Source organism: Halichoeres trimaculatus, unplaced genomic scaffold, assembly GCF_033239565.1.
Source record: "Halichoeres trimaculatus isolate MK-OKI-2021-1 unplaced genomic scaffold, fHalTri1.1 fHalTri1_scaffold_11, whole genome shotgun sequence".
Taxonomy (NCBI): Eukaryota; Metazoa; Chordata; class Actinopteri; order Labriformes; family Labridae; genus Halichoeres; species Halichoeres trimaculatus.
The window spans coordinates 7,299,854-7,314,304 of record NW_027437189.1 but is presented as its reverse complement, the minus strand read 5'-3'; the positions used below and the strand labels follow the sequence as shown (position 1 = coordinate 7,314,304).

The 14,451-nt window shown below is 39.5% G+C and overlaps 2 protein-coding genes across 2 annotated transcripts in view; both read right to left on the bottom strand.

The window, feature by feature from the left end:
• The window catches only part of pkig (protein kinase (cAMP-dependent, catalytic) inhibitor gamma), a 41,689-nt gene extending 36,684 nt beyond the window's left edge, over positions 1 to 5,005 (bottom strand). Inside the window, exon 1 of the mRNA XM_074680721.1 lies at positions 4,700 to 5,005. The gene's annotated coding sequence lies outside the window, so the exon portion shown is untranslated. The remainder of the gene's footprint in view (positions 1 to 4,699) is intronic.
• Positions 5,006 to 5,941: 936 nt separating this feature from the next.
• On the bottom strand, positions 5,942 to 13,793 carry ttpal (tocopherol (alpha) transfer protein-like). The gene is made up of 6 exons (XM_074682388.1): positions 13,721 to 13,793; positions 13,351 to 13,577; positions 11,998 to 12,241; positions 10,600 to 10,793; positions 10,178 to 10,288; positions 5,942 to 9,666 (listed from the first exon to the last, which is right to left on the bottom strand). The coding sequence occupies exons 2-6, from the start codon at positions 13,558 to 13,560 to the stop codon at positions 9,388 to 9,390; spliced, it is 1,038 nt and encodes a 345-aa protein (XP_074538489.1). The 5' UTR covers positions 13,561 to 13,577; positions 13,721 to 13,793; the 3' UTR covers positions 5,942 to 9,387.
• Between the last annotated feature and the right edge of the window lie 658 nt (positions 13,794 to 14,451).

Sequence of the window (14,451 nt, the reverse complement as noted above, 5' to 3'; positions counted from 1 at the left end):
TTTAAATGTATTATATTATATGTAAGTATTAAATCAGGGATCAGCATGATATGTCCCCTTTAAGGAGATAGAGATCCATTTACTGACTTTGCAAAGTTGTTTGATTTTATCACATTACAACTAGAGGCTGGGGAAAAAATCATTATTTACATCACCCACACCATCCCATCTACACATATTAAGGGACGTTTTTTGCCATACCATAGCTTTGTTGCTCATTTTCATGCGTGAAAAACAAATCCAACACAATATGTCCCGTGGTTCTCCTGAGCCACCAAATCTGTCAAATGGCACCACTGGTACCGGAGGGACCACAGATTTTGCAGCTGTGCCCCAGACACACAGAGCACATCTGCACTGAAAGCCGATTTGGCGCTATAAACCTAGCTCGAATAAAAAGAGATAAGGTTGAAAATCAGCAAACAATCCCTTTAAGCTGGTCTCTTTCAAAACATGCCGCAATCCAAATAATTCCAAAATAAGGCCCAGGTCTAAGTTACACGTTAACCAAGCACTGACTAAGCTCAACAATAACACTGTTTTGGTTAACAGTCGAGCCAGCCAGTCAGCAGTGAGGCAAAGCACCACAGACAGGCATGAAGCCAGTATTTATCTTCACCAGTACTCATGCCCAGTAACGCTGGCCCCTGCCCAGCAACACTCACACATGGTAGGGGGTCCAGGCTGCCCCCTACCAGCTGCTGAGTCTGCCTCTGAGCACCGTCATTAACTTCCAGCCCTGTCATTTCAACTAGCAGAATCACCCCTCTTCAAAAAGCAGGACTGACGTGTCCTTTCTTCCCCGAGCAGCAGTTTATTTAATGAAAATCCCTGCTGTCATCACTGCATTGTTATCTTATCGAGTTAGGAAGCAGAGGATGGACTTGGTTTGTGTCTCCAGCCGAGATGTGCTCGTTGAAAACAAGTTTCCTTAAAAAGCAGAGTCCTCTGAGTGAATAAACAATTTCTGACTTTAGTCTTAGTAAATTAAAACACATTTTAATTAGATGAGGTTTCTTCTTTGGAAATTACTTTAGAGGCAAAAATGATTAGACAATGGTATGCTGCTGGAGCACATAATTCAAAGGCAATCAAAAACAAACAAATACATCTTGTTGTTGGCTGTCTCTAAAGGCCCAGACTTAATGGCTCCTTCACAAAATCAAATCTATACATCTTCTTAAAAAAAAAAAAAAGAGAAAATTTTATCTCAATTAGGCAATGGTTAACGAATTGACAGTAGTTCTGTTTCGAGTCAGAAAAAAGATCCTTCAAGGGACAACAGTATCTATCAAAGGCTGCAGTTAGCCAATTAGCTAACATAGCTGATGTTATCTAGTTAAAAGGTACTAAGGTTAAACATCTTAAAACATCTGTATTGCTTGCTATTCTATTAAGTATTGAGTATTGCTTGGAAATATCCAATCTTATTTGAAGCACCAAGAAATTAATCACAAGAAAGGCTGCAAAGGGTGCACCCCATGTATCCTTCTTGGATGTAGTATGCATACTACAGTGTTTCCCATTAATTAATGAGACTGTGGCGGCCCGCCACAGTCTCATTTGGCTCCGCCACAGTCTCATATGGAGACAAAAAATACGATCCGTCACTCTGTCAGACCATTACACAGCTGTACTTTCCTACCGCACGTAAACAAGCGAGAACAAGAGTGCGCGCGCACTGGTCACACTCTCGTAGAAGTCGCTCTTTGCCTGTTAGGTTTGGCACGAACCAGATTCCAGCGACGTTAGAGTGGGGCGTCTGACTCTGAGGTACGTGCAACTTCTTTTTTGGGCATTAGCGCCCATGCTAACTGCGGCCGTGAACACAGTTTCTCACTGCGCTGTCTGCCCGCCTCTCGGGAAGAGGAACGGCTGCATCGCGCACGTCTCGGTTCCAGAGTTTCATTATTACCGCGCATTCAGAGTCAGTGCAATCACACAGTACTATTACCTGTACAATACCAACGAGCTGACGCGGCTTATTATTTCATATTCTCCTCTCCTGGGGCCTACATTTATTACAGCGAAGTCCTCTTAAGTTTCACTTACGACGAAAAGGCAAAACGTGGATATGACCAACACTCTTTTCAGATCTATCAAACTCTGCGTACACACGGCTGCACGCTATTCTCCGTGATAAATCACACAGCGCTGAGAAAAGCGTGAATGTGGTGAGCACGCCTCCTTTCCTGCCTTCAGCGCACCCGAACATAACTATATATGGTCAATACAAATCAGTACGTGCATATTAAGTAGCCATGTGCGCTCTACGATTTTTGTAGTGACGTCAGCGTAAGATGGTGAACACAACATACGGAGAGAGCATGGAAGAAGATGAATTTCTCTCAAAGCCAGATACACAGCAATATCAGGAAGTATCATTCAGAAAATGATCTTGCATTGATTTAGGCTACATTTTGTGATGAAGTGGGCTGCAGCAAATTTAGGAATCTTTATTTATTTTGACTATTTTCTGCAGTCACTGTAGAAAAAAAACAGAATGAAAACACATCACTCCTAAATCCAAATAAGGGAGCAGAGAAAAGAAGAATCGTAATCTGACCCTTAATCCCCCAAAAATATTTTTTTAAGATGTTAAAACAATATAAACGGTTTCCACTTTGCTTCCCTTTCACCTACTCACATCCTCCTGCTCTCTTTTCTCTCATCAGCTTCAAACACACACCTCATTGACTCAGGTGAGAGAATAATGGAAGGCTACAGTCTCAGTAGCCTGATAACGGATCACAGATCACGGGAAATAGTGTAAATAACCTGTTGTTGAAATGTTGTTCAGTAAATTGTTCAAATTATTGTGAGTGAGCGAGTTTTTGGTTTTGTTTCTGAATCAAATTTAAGATATTTCTGATATGCCTTTGTAAGTTCTTATTTATCAGCGTATGTTCATGTCCATGGTCCCAAACTGCACTTACTGTAAGGGCGATACATCGCGCTTAAAAACCTACACACACATTAAAACCGCCGAGAGTCAGAGACTCCCCCACCACAGTCTCCTAAAATCCTGTGGGAAACACTGTACTAATTATGAATGCAGTATGTAGTAGGTAGTGCATATGGCCAACTGATTTTAAATGTAGTATGACTATTCTGTTAGCTCTGTTTTTTATGCCACGCTGGTCTTCAGTCTTCAGAAAGCTGAAGTACAGCGGTCAGAAAAACTGTTTCCATATAACCCATGAATGGTTTGAAAAAAGAAAAGTGGTTTATATGGACTTCAATTATTTTTGTATAAGTAAACAGTGATCTGTGAAATGGTTATCAACCTCTTTGGGACTAGAATAGTCATAATCTGCCAGTGTTTCTGAATAGTTCCGGTAAGTGGCCATAATGAATCTAAAACTGAGTGCTACCTACAATAAACAGAAAAAAAAGGTGGCAAATAACAAATGTGCCATGTATTGTGGGAAATAGTATGGGAGGCAGACCAACCTGTTACATACTGAGAAATTTTCCCAAATCAATTCAGAGGGACATTCAGGAATATTTGACAAACATAAGATTTTGCTCTTTTTCCCATACTACTAACTAAATTTTGACCAAATTAGACAGTACTGCCATTATAGTTGTTGGTTTGGAAAATAAAATAGATTATAATTTTCTTTATTGATCCTACATGGTGATTTTTTTTTAACAGCAGCTCTCGCCAACAAAGAGCAAAACAGTTTTAGTCTCTTTGATGCGCCCTGTTGGTTTTTGAAGAAAGATTAAGAAGACCAGCAATGGCAGCTGCCATATTGGATGTGTCAACTCAAACCAACTTTTACTCAAAATTGGAAGGAGGCTCGTTGGTGTAGTTGAGTCTGGCATTGAGCTAAATAGCTGTAATGCTTGTGTATCAGCTAGAATACTCCAAATGAAGCAAAACTCTAAGCACTCTGATTTTTATTTTTGTTTTCTTAAAGAAGGGCACTTGCCATGTCATAGAGATTAGTTATCGAGACATTAATCATTTTATGTGCCTGGCTGTACGCACATTTATTTTGGTCATTTTAAGTAAGCACCAAATGGCATTTCCTCAGCAAATTACTGTTGATACAAAAATGTTTTTATAACCGTTTGCACTCTATGGCCACCGTACAAAAGAGCTGGTCCTCAATGCGGGACTGAACCAACTTAAAAGAACCGGAATCCCAACAGTAGTCCATAAGGAGAGGCTGATGGAGGCTTTGACAGCATAACAAAAAACACACTGACGATAAGAGGAGGAGATGAGGGCTTTCGAATGCTATCCAAGCTGTCATTAGCTAACCAGTGCTGAATGCAGCAGCTAATGTGTGGGAAGGACGTGCATGCCAGTCCTTTAAACTGTACACACACATACACACAAACCCTATAACACACACATACAGAGAAGCGTATGATATAATGGACGTACTTGAACGCCTCACACATTCGAGGAAAAATGGGAATATCATTAACATTCATTGTGCTATCCAGAATTAAGTGACACCGAGTGGCGGAGAGAGGCTATTTTCAGCCGTTGGTGTGGTACAGTTGACACTAACGGCTCTGCGTAGAGATGCATTGTCTAACGTAAGCGGGAAAAAACGCCTCATTGAAATCACGTACTAACCGTTTGCTTCGTGACTTCAAAATTTAACAACCACACGCTATTCCAATACCACGTAGACTCTCAGTTAAAAGCCACACATTTAGCAAAAAGAAAGCCACTAACCTTGGTAGGGTCGCCTCCTGCTATCCACTTGTTACAATGGAAATTTAACACCATGGATCCTCCAGTTAAGTTTCCTGGCAGGCGGACAAATAACGCAGCACTGAACGCAGCACTGAAGCACGCAGGCTGCTGTGGATGAAAAGGAGGAAGAAGAAAGCGTTTGAAGCCTGGGTGTTTTTCTCAGGATACCCGTCGGAAACAACGAGAGAGAGGGAGAAAAAAGAGGTTGTGTCTTCAAACAGCTGTTTTCCAAAATGGAGTTAGCTGTGTCTGAGCCAATCACAGGCTGTCTGTGGAGGCTCCCACTCCTCCTCTGTGGGCTGAACACCACACTGCACTCTGGAGATCAAACACTCACACATTATACATCTTTTTTTAAGGATGAATCATTGTCAAGGAAGCTTTATTTAGACTTAGATAAAGCCACTAGGCATCCCAACCTGGTGAGATTTCCTTACAGGAAACCCTAAGGTGTTTTGTATGTAAGGGATTTACATTAGCATACTGCCATTTGGACAGTATTTAAGGGGCACTCAAAGAATGTGCATCCTGTATTGGAGACTCATCTCATACAATGTATAAGTAATGTTATGTCATTGCTGTAAAACATGTTTATTTGGTCAGTTTCTGCAATTCAAGCACAAAAAATGCTTGATCCTACATTTCCCATGATGCAAATTTCTCCAAGGTCCCAAATTGTGCCTCTGAAATAGGCAGCATAAAACACATCAAAATCAAAACTAGAATCCAAACTAGTATAAATCTGATGGTGAAAATGCTACCTATACAGTATGAGCTGAATATTTTTGTTCTAATCTTTTGAAACAAGTAGCGCCGATTCCTAGCTCTGGCTTAACGCGATGGAAACAGTGGCCTGACAACATCCAGCAGTGCAGGCTTTGGGGAGTTTAAATAGACACAGAATCTAAAGAAAGAAAGTGGCACGAATCAATGAGCTGTGTGCAAACGCTCCAAGTGGAAATGATCCAAACTCGAACCACCAGACTTTCAAGTTGAACCATTTTCTGACTTGAATACAGATCCTCATGTTGAAAATGCATTTCGTACAAGGTTATCCCCATATTTTCTTAATATAAAACACATTCATTTTGTGCAAATTTAGAGGTAAAATTATCTTTAGTGTTGAGGAGATACTGAGACTTTACTAAAATATTCTTGACGTACAATATTCTCCTTCATCCATTAATTACAATCTTTACTCCTCTACATAATTTCTTTGTTGTTGAGTTTTGTTTGGTTTTGTCAAGGCAAAGTTTACATGAAGTTACATATTTGGTCCAACAAACATGCAAAACTGTTATGCTCGTAATACCTTCTTACAGATTAAACCACCCAACCTGCAAAGAAACAAATATTTGACTTTGCATGCTTTGCTCAGGGTGCTGCCTGCATGCTGATGCACCTGTAATAAGAGAGAAATCTTCAGAAAATCCTGCCCTTACAAAGCTCTGAATATTATATTTCTGTACCCTGTGATGCTTAGAGTGTATTCTTCCTTTTAGAACATCAACACTTTCACTGAATGATCTTCAAAAGAAGATTTTTTTCCACTTCCACTAAAATCTGACTGCTGCTTTCTTCCCTGTATTTCTGAGGTCTCCAGAGACCCATGAGCCCGGTTTTGGAAACGTTACTCAAGCTACAATTATGTTGTGAAAATACCCTGAAGTTCCCCAGAGCCTGCAGCATACCACCACCCTGTGCCAACAACAGCATCCACAAAACAAACAAGACACAAATAGCACTCTCTCAATATGAGACGTACTTTACTGTCTTCACTACTGATGATAAATATCCTGCAACACGATACAGCTCATAGTCACAGACATGCTTAAAGTAAAAGTATAAAAATAAGGAGGATATTCAAGTTAGCTTCAGGCTACCACAACAGACCCAACATTATTGCACATTTCTGTACAGGATGGCCCGGTGTGAAGTTTGGCAAAGCGGACATCTTTAAAAGTCAAGTGGTTTCTTCCTTGTGTGTTCAGAAATGGCCCCGTGTGAACACTGAGTGATGGCAAACAGGTCAAAGAAGCTCACAAAATAACACATAAGGCAGATTATTTTTAACCTAACGTAGAAAAATAATCCTCTCAGATTAAAGAAACAAAAACTAGAGCATCAGCTACACAAAGGCCTTAAAATACTCTAACATTAAATCTATAAGACTTTTCTTTTATATTCCTTCTTTGACGAGATTACATGTTGAATGTAGCTTTGGTACACAAATCCACCATGATTCATGACACATATAATAAAATCCACCAAAAACAGTTTAAGGCGTTGTAACAGAAGCTGGAAAGACTCAGTGTCTGTGTGTTTTTCTGGATGGATTGTGAGGATGTAACCATGCAGACACAGCTCTGATGGATGATGGAGTGCTGGTATGCAGACGCTAAACAAACTGAATAAATGTGAGTTTGAGAGGCTGTTTTTAGAATACAGTTTTCAAATCTTAAAACTACATGCAGGCTGAAACAGTCTTTGCTTTTCTCTGAATCATTGTTGCAATTAGAAGAAGCTGTCCTAATATTCCTCTAATAGAGGAGTCGCCTCATGATACCAGACTTTAGTATAGCTGCAGATGTTTGGAAGGAGAAATGGAAAAGCTCTGTCCCCCAAGGTGTGGCGCTTTGTGGTAGTGATGGGAACAAGAAGGGGAGTGGTGTTTAAGAAGGTTGGTGAGGTTATTGAGGACTTTTTAGGGGATGAGGAGGATCTTAAAGTGGATTCAGTGGGTTTAGATCTAGGTGGGTCTGAGTCCTGCATTGTAACAGAGCTGGAAGTGGAACGTTTTGGTTGCATTTAACCAAAATAACCGGTGTAAAACAGAGAGACTTAGACTTTGCAACCAGCAGACACTCAGAATAGCTAAGAATATTTTAGCCTCTTCAACTCATGTCCTTTTAAATTAATTCTGCTTATTGCCTTCACAGCGCCGCTATGATTTACCTGCTTGTAAAACAAACCATTTTTCTAAGTCATTCATCCCCTCTGCAATCAGATTAGTTAGTGCTTCTCAACAATCTTTTATCTGTCTTTTTACATTATTTATTGAAAGTTTGTACTATTTAGTGTTATGTTCTTAACTTTTAACTCCTTGCGTATTTTTCTTACTGTTGCTTTTATGTCAACTCATCTTTGTTTCTGTTTGTGTGTCTGCTTTGTACAAGCTGCTCCACACAGATTCCCCATGCGGGATTACTAAAGTTTTCTAAATCTGAATTTAGATTTCTGGTTTAAGATAAAAGTGTTCAGCTAAAGCTAAAGTTGGTTCAACTGAAGTTATGCAAGCCAAACTGTGTTTACAGGTTAAAAAAATACAGTTTCTATCCCAATCTTATTCCCTTTTTTTCTTTTATTTACTTTTAGTTGTTTTTAGTATGTTTTCTTTTATGTATCCGTTTTTATCTTTTTATTTGTGTCTACCTGTACAGCATTTTGTTTACAGCTGTGGCTGTTTTTAAAAGTGCTTTTTAAATGAAGTTGGTATGGTATGGTATGGTATGGTATAATGTAATTTTCTATTTGTCTTTCTGATTCCATCATGATTATAATTTAATGAGAACGCTTTGGATCCTTTAAGTCTTTGGGGTGACTTTAAAAATAAAGTCTGTGGTTTTTGTCCTCCAATTCTGACATCAGTAGGCACATAAGGAAGCCACCTACGCAAGACTATAAGTAATCTGTACATACACAAATATGTAATAGAATGCAGCATCTATTGGCATACGATCAAGTAATACAGTTTATATTCTGTTTCCAGGCCCGATGTTGTGTTTTTATAGTCTGAGAAGTATTAGACAATCAACTTTAAGAAAGCTTTGGTTTGAGGCCAGAGCAAATTGAGAAATCAAATTAACCAAATGAAATCTTGGGGAACAACTGAATGACAATCTAACTTCTTGTATATCTCTGCTAAGATATCTCCAAATTAGAGTAAATAACAATCTTGGCTCTAAAAGACACTTTTCACATCTGATGCTGCGAGTTAGGCTGTAAAATAAGGACAAATGTATCTGTTACTTTCATAACCACTGGCTACACCTCCATCCCCTTGGATTTTAGTGTCAAAGAAGCTTATTCATCCTCACATGATGGGAAGTAGATTCCAAAATTGTGACAGGGAAAATAAAGCCTGTTTCAACCTGCATGTAGATGCCTAACGCTTGTAAGAAAAGAAAGTGGACCTAACCTTTAAACACCAGATATAAAACCATAGAAGCCAACATTACTCTCTGTAATATGTACTGTATATATATGTAATATGTACTCTCATTACTCTCTCAACACAACTCTGTGTGCTGCAGGACTGAGAGATATAGAAGATCGTTCCTCCCTGCAGCCATAATTCTTTAATCGGAAGATGAGCCCAAACTACATGAATTTCCCTTCGGGCTGAATAAAGTATATTTTATCCTTATTTATCTTATCTTTACTATATCATATCATGCATTGGCTCAAGCTTAAACCTGCAGCTGCCAGTGAACCAGGGTTAAACTCTGGGCTACGTGTAAACTAGAAAAAGACTATCTCCATCTTGAAGTGCTGCTTTGATACTAAAATAAATCATGTCTAATATTGGCAACTTGCCCCGTAAAAGTCTACACATATGTTTCAAATGAAACGGAGTCCTCTCAGAGCGTCTGCACCCTTAGCGAGCATCAGTAACAGTAGTAGAGCTGAGAGCGCAGCCCCCTGAAGGTGTCATCGTCCTGCCCGCTGGCCTGCTCTCCATCAAACAGCATAGAATCTGGAAGCAGCACGCCCTCTAGTGGATCAGGCTGGCAGAACTCCACGATGAACTCCTCCTCACAGTCCAGGAGCAGTCTGGACCACGCGTGCATGTCCAGCTGGCCTGCCGTGCCGCCGTACTCCTCCGGTAGAACCGAGCGGGGGATGTTTTTGTGCAGGGAGTGCAGGTCTGAACTGTGGAGGACGTACTTGAAAGAGGATACAAAAAACAGCGTGTAAGTCGTGTTGTCTAAGTCACCGACAGCCTCGTTCATTAGAGGGATCAATATTTCATGTCCTGTGGAAGGTGTCACTCATGAAATGAACCTCTCAGAACAACAGAACCATGAATAAATCAACAGCACAAGCATTTTTTAGTCCCCAAAATGCATAATTTCATTTATCTTTACTTGGCTAAACTGAATCAGTAATGTGATATTGCTGGTATAATAGGGTTTTCAAAGAAATGACTATGATTGGATGTAATTTAGTGTTCATAGTGTTACGAATTGCCAAATAATAGAGGACTAACAAAGTCAGTTATATTTACATGAACTCATTTAAAAACAAAAACAATAAACAGTAAAAGCATCTTTTTGTTGGAACTCTGCTACATTGAATTTCTTTATTAATTTTCTGATGAAGAGGGAGACACGCATGTGAAATCATCTCTTTGTTTAAAAACAGAAGAGTATGAAACAATTCAAGGACAACAGTTACCCTCTCTGCCATCTTCTCCTTCAGAAACGGCTTAATGATGGCGAAGATGCCTTTAAAAATCCTCGGCTCATTAATGATGTTCACGGCCTTGATTCTGATTGGAAACCCATCCTGTAAATGAGAAAGAGAGTCTGCAATTATAAAACAGTCGCAGTTCGTCCTTGGAAAATGTTTCGAGTGTTTTGTGTTCTAACTGCGTATCAAACACTCTGCAGTCACGACGAAACAGAAGCAGCAGTGCATGAGAGCCGATCTAGTAAACAAGGTTTTTTCTTTTGTGAGCAAACAAAGACACTTTTATTTAATTCTGTGCTGCTAATAAAACAATCTGCATTAGAAACTGCTTCTAGAGAGAAACAAAATGATTCTTTGTTTGTTCAGTCGTCAAGTCCTTGGATCAGTAGAGGTGATATACTCCTCACCTGAAGGATGCTCACGACTTTTTTGGCAAGGAACGGGCCTGGATTGGATGCTTGTGTCATTCCGACTCCAGTGTAGTCAGCGAGGATGACGATACCATTCACCTGAGTCTCCTCAGGTTGAATGAGCTTCTCCAGTGTCAGATAAATGGCCCTCACATTGTCAACAAACGGATAATCATTTGGTTTCCATTTCCCTGTGAGAAGAGGGTGAATGAAGAGTTATATTTTAGCTTTTAGCCAGATAATAGGAGGGATAGTGTTTAGTTAGCTGGTGGCTATGCTAAACAGAATCCTTTAACTCAACTTAACTTTATCTATAAAGCACTTAAAAAACAACTACAGCTGAAACAAAATGCTTTACATAAAAAATGGTGCAGGCATAAATAAGTCAATAAATAAAACAAAAAAATCAATTAAAAAAAAGGTGTAGGTACTAAAAAAAGTTTCAATGTTCTTAAAAAAAATAAAAACAATTACTAAAACCAAAAACAAGCCATAGAACGCTAAAAAAGGAGCTAAGTCTCAAGCTGGGTTGAATGCCAAAGAATGAAAATGGGTTTTAAGAAGAACCATGCAACATAAAATGAGACCATGAGGGCTGAAATAAAGGCTAAAAAAATAAACTCAATACAGAAAAGAAAGAAGGAAGAAAGAAAGGAAGTTGAAAACAAAAAAGATTAAGTTTTAATAATGATAAATACTAAATAGTAATAATAATAAAGCAAATATAAAATAGAATATATAAAATAGAATAAGACACATGAGCAAGGATGAAAATAGTAATAATAATAACAATAATAATAATAATAATGATAATAATAATAATAATAATTATAATAATAATAATAATAATAATAATAATAATAATAATAATAATAATAATAATAATAATAATAATAATAGGATGAAATAATTTAAAGGCTCAAATGGTACCAATGAAGGGATTAAAAGTGAAACAAAGGTGAGCCACAAATTAGACAAAATCTGAATAAAAGTATAGCATAGCATAGAGGAATCAAATAAAAGAGGATGGACTTAAAGGAGTGGGAGGTCAAAGATAAGAGAAAGACTAAGAAGACAGTAAAGCCAAAATAAGATAAAGATACAAGACGGCATCACATAAAAGCCAGTCTGTAAAAGTGACTAAAAACCTGGAGCTTTGACTTGGTTACCTCCAGGAGCAGCACTTCTGCTGACCTGAGGCACTGAGCAGCAGTGTGGGAGTGAAGGAGCTCAGAGAGGTACATCTGCACCAAACAATTTAAATATTCAAAAACTATTAAAAGGATCTTAAAATGGACTCTAAAATGCTCCGGCAGCCAGTGGACAGAGTAATGTGCACCCTCTTATGTGTTAGAGGTGAAACAGGTTCCCATAAAACCATTGTCTGACACTGACCTAGGCGCAGACACAGGATGTATCTCCCGTTGGGGTCTGGCTGAGGGAGGACGGTGAGAAAGCCTAGGTCCAGGACGTGTTTCACGGTGGACGGCTTCAGGTCCTGGAACACCTCTGGCCAAGCTTTACGACCCGCCTGATAATTGAGCAGCAGCTGTAGAGCACGGTCATAGTCAAACTTCCTGGCCCGCAGGAAGCGCAGGAGAAAGGCATCATCTAACCTGGTTCTCAGGTTTGGCTGTTCCTGCAGAGTCATGTGAAGAAATGTGGAGCTTGTCAGGTGAAGGTTTGTTAACATAGCAAACAGGGAAAGTCAGCAGCACTTAAAACTGATCATGACTATCAGGGTGGGTCTGCAACTTGCATCATTACCAAAGTAGAGACATGAATTAGCAATGACTTGATTCTGTTCAGAGATATTATGGGACAAAATGAAGACTTATAAATTTTACCACTCACATACTGAACCATGAACACAACATTCTCTGAAGACTGTGGATGAAAATGATAAGGAAAATTTAAACTGCTCTATTTACACATTCAATGAATGTTTGCCAACAACATTAGCACCCAGCTGTTTAATATCTAGCCCTTTGGAAACCAAGTGTTTATATTCATGATCTACAATAGTTCTAGATATTAACATCTTCAGTTGAAATAAATGGGCTGAAAGAAAGTGAAGGGTTGAGTTCAACTAGGTCAAACGCAGAGTGAAAAAAATGCAAGGATGTCAAACTTCATCAGGTCACCACTGGCACAAAATCCTCTGTGCACTGGGAGAAACCGTGCATTACATCTACTGTCAAGCTCGCCAAACTAAGTCCCCATGCAGAAGTAGCTTCTCTGAATTTTAAGCATTCTGCATGCAAATGGTATTCTTCATTGGCCAGTTACATTTTCATACTAATGGAACAACACTTGTGCCACAATCCAGGTAGACATCTTGAGCTGTTAGGACTCAATTTTTGACATGCATTGCTCTTACAATCGCCTGTCAAACACATAATATGGCATCGTATTTAAGCTGTGAGAGTTCAGGTCTTCCTCCACTCTGTCATTGCTGCCCTGCACCAGTTACCAACACCTCCTCAGCATCCACCTGAGACACCAATCATGAGTTTAAAATGTAATCCAATCACTCCTCAGACTCTTTCATTAGCTATAAATCAAAAAGGCTGGGACAAAAAAAAAAAAAACAATTTCAAACATAAACAAAGATTACCTGACTTATCTTTGTAGTTGTGCACCAAAGTGATCACATTTTAAGAGTAACTACCACATCCTGATGCGTCACTGCAGTGAGAACAGGAACATGATTGTTTATGCTGGTATGCTAGGTCAACAAATCCAAACCTTCAGTATCATGTCTCTCAGTGCTTGCACATCCCGGAGGCGCCACTCTGGTTTCTCCTGGAGCTCCTCCCGTGCTTTGGCCACCAGCTCGGGGGTCAAGGTGCAGGTGTACATGGGTGGAGGAGGTTTGGGGAACCAGCTGTGACCTGCAGCTCCTGATGGGTCCACTGGTGGAGACCTGAGATCGATGGATTCATGCAGATCGGCCATGGACTGACTGGATGGAGCTGTTTGGGAGGGAAAAAGATAAATACTTACCCCTACTAGGTGTAAAACAAATGGCTTGCATGCTAAAACCCCTCTACCTCAACTGGGAGGCAGATATTGTAAATAAAATCCCTCCATAACTGACTCTAAAATCCCAACCAACCTGTCAGGAAATCCTTTTCCGGGTTGATAAACAGCGCTCTCTCATTGGTCCATATGTAGCACGTGAGGCGCTGCCGACGCAACAGTGCACTTGAGCCGTACGTCTGTTGTTTTGATGATGATGATACCTTCAGGGCCCCTCGGACAGTCTACTAAACTGTTGCCACGTACTTTAAGAAGACAGAGAAGAGAAAGGGTAGTTTAACTTTGTAAATCAGGAAAAGCATAAAAGAAACTCTGTTAGAGAAGCGGAAAAGTAGTGGTTCTGTTGACAAATTCTGGCAGTAAACTTACAAGCACAACCTAATTTTGAAGTGCTGACATCAATTTCAAGTTTTTGCCAACTGAAGCTGCAACAACACTGTACCATAAAGTGAAATAGGGATGTCAGGTAGGGGAGAAAAGGGTTGGTTGTCACTCATAAATGAATTTGCCAACTTGTCAATACACTAAACTTTCAGATTTAGTTGTGCCTTCTTACCTTGCCTTTTTTCCCATTAAATTATAATTGTGAATAACAACTCCATATGTACAACAATCATCCCTAATGTGTCTGAGTGTCTTTGATAGGTGATTACCTCGGGTTGGAAAATGAGAGGAATACACATGCCAAGCCAATGCTTCAAAGGTAGAGTCTACAGAATTTTCCATGAAAATAAATTGTCAACTTTTTCAGGAATTGTTCTGCCTAATTGTATCCTACCGGCTTCTATACATGTTTGTCGGTGTCTA

Bases quoted from the DNA above. Each gene is read 5' to 3' on its own strand.
- ttpal (XM_074682388.1), bottom strand. From the start codon at position 13,560: ATGGCCGATCTGCATGAATCCATCGATCTCAGGTCTCCACCAGTGGAC. The intron at 12,242-13,350 runs GTTTGGATTTGT...ATGACTCTGCAG, and splicing joins TGAGAGACATGATACTGAAG to GAACAGCCAAACCTGAGAAC. The intron at 10,289-10,599 runs GTGAGGAGTATA...TCTCATTTACAG, and splicing joins AAGTCGTGAGCATCCTTCAG to GATGGGTTTCCAATCAGAAT.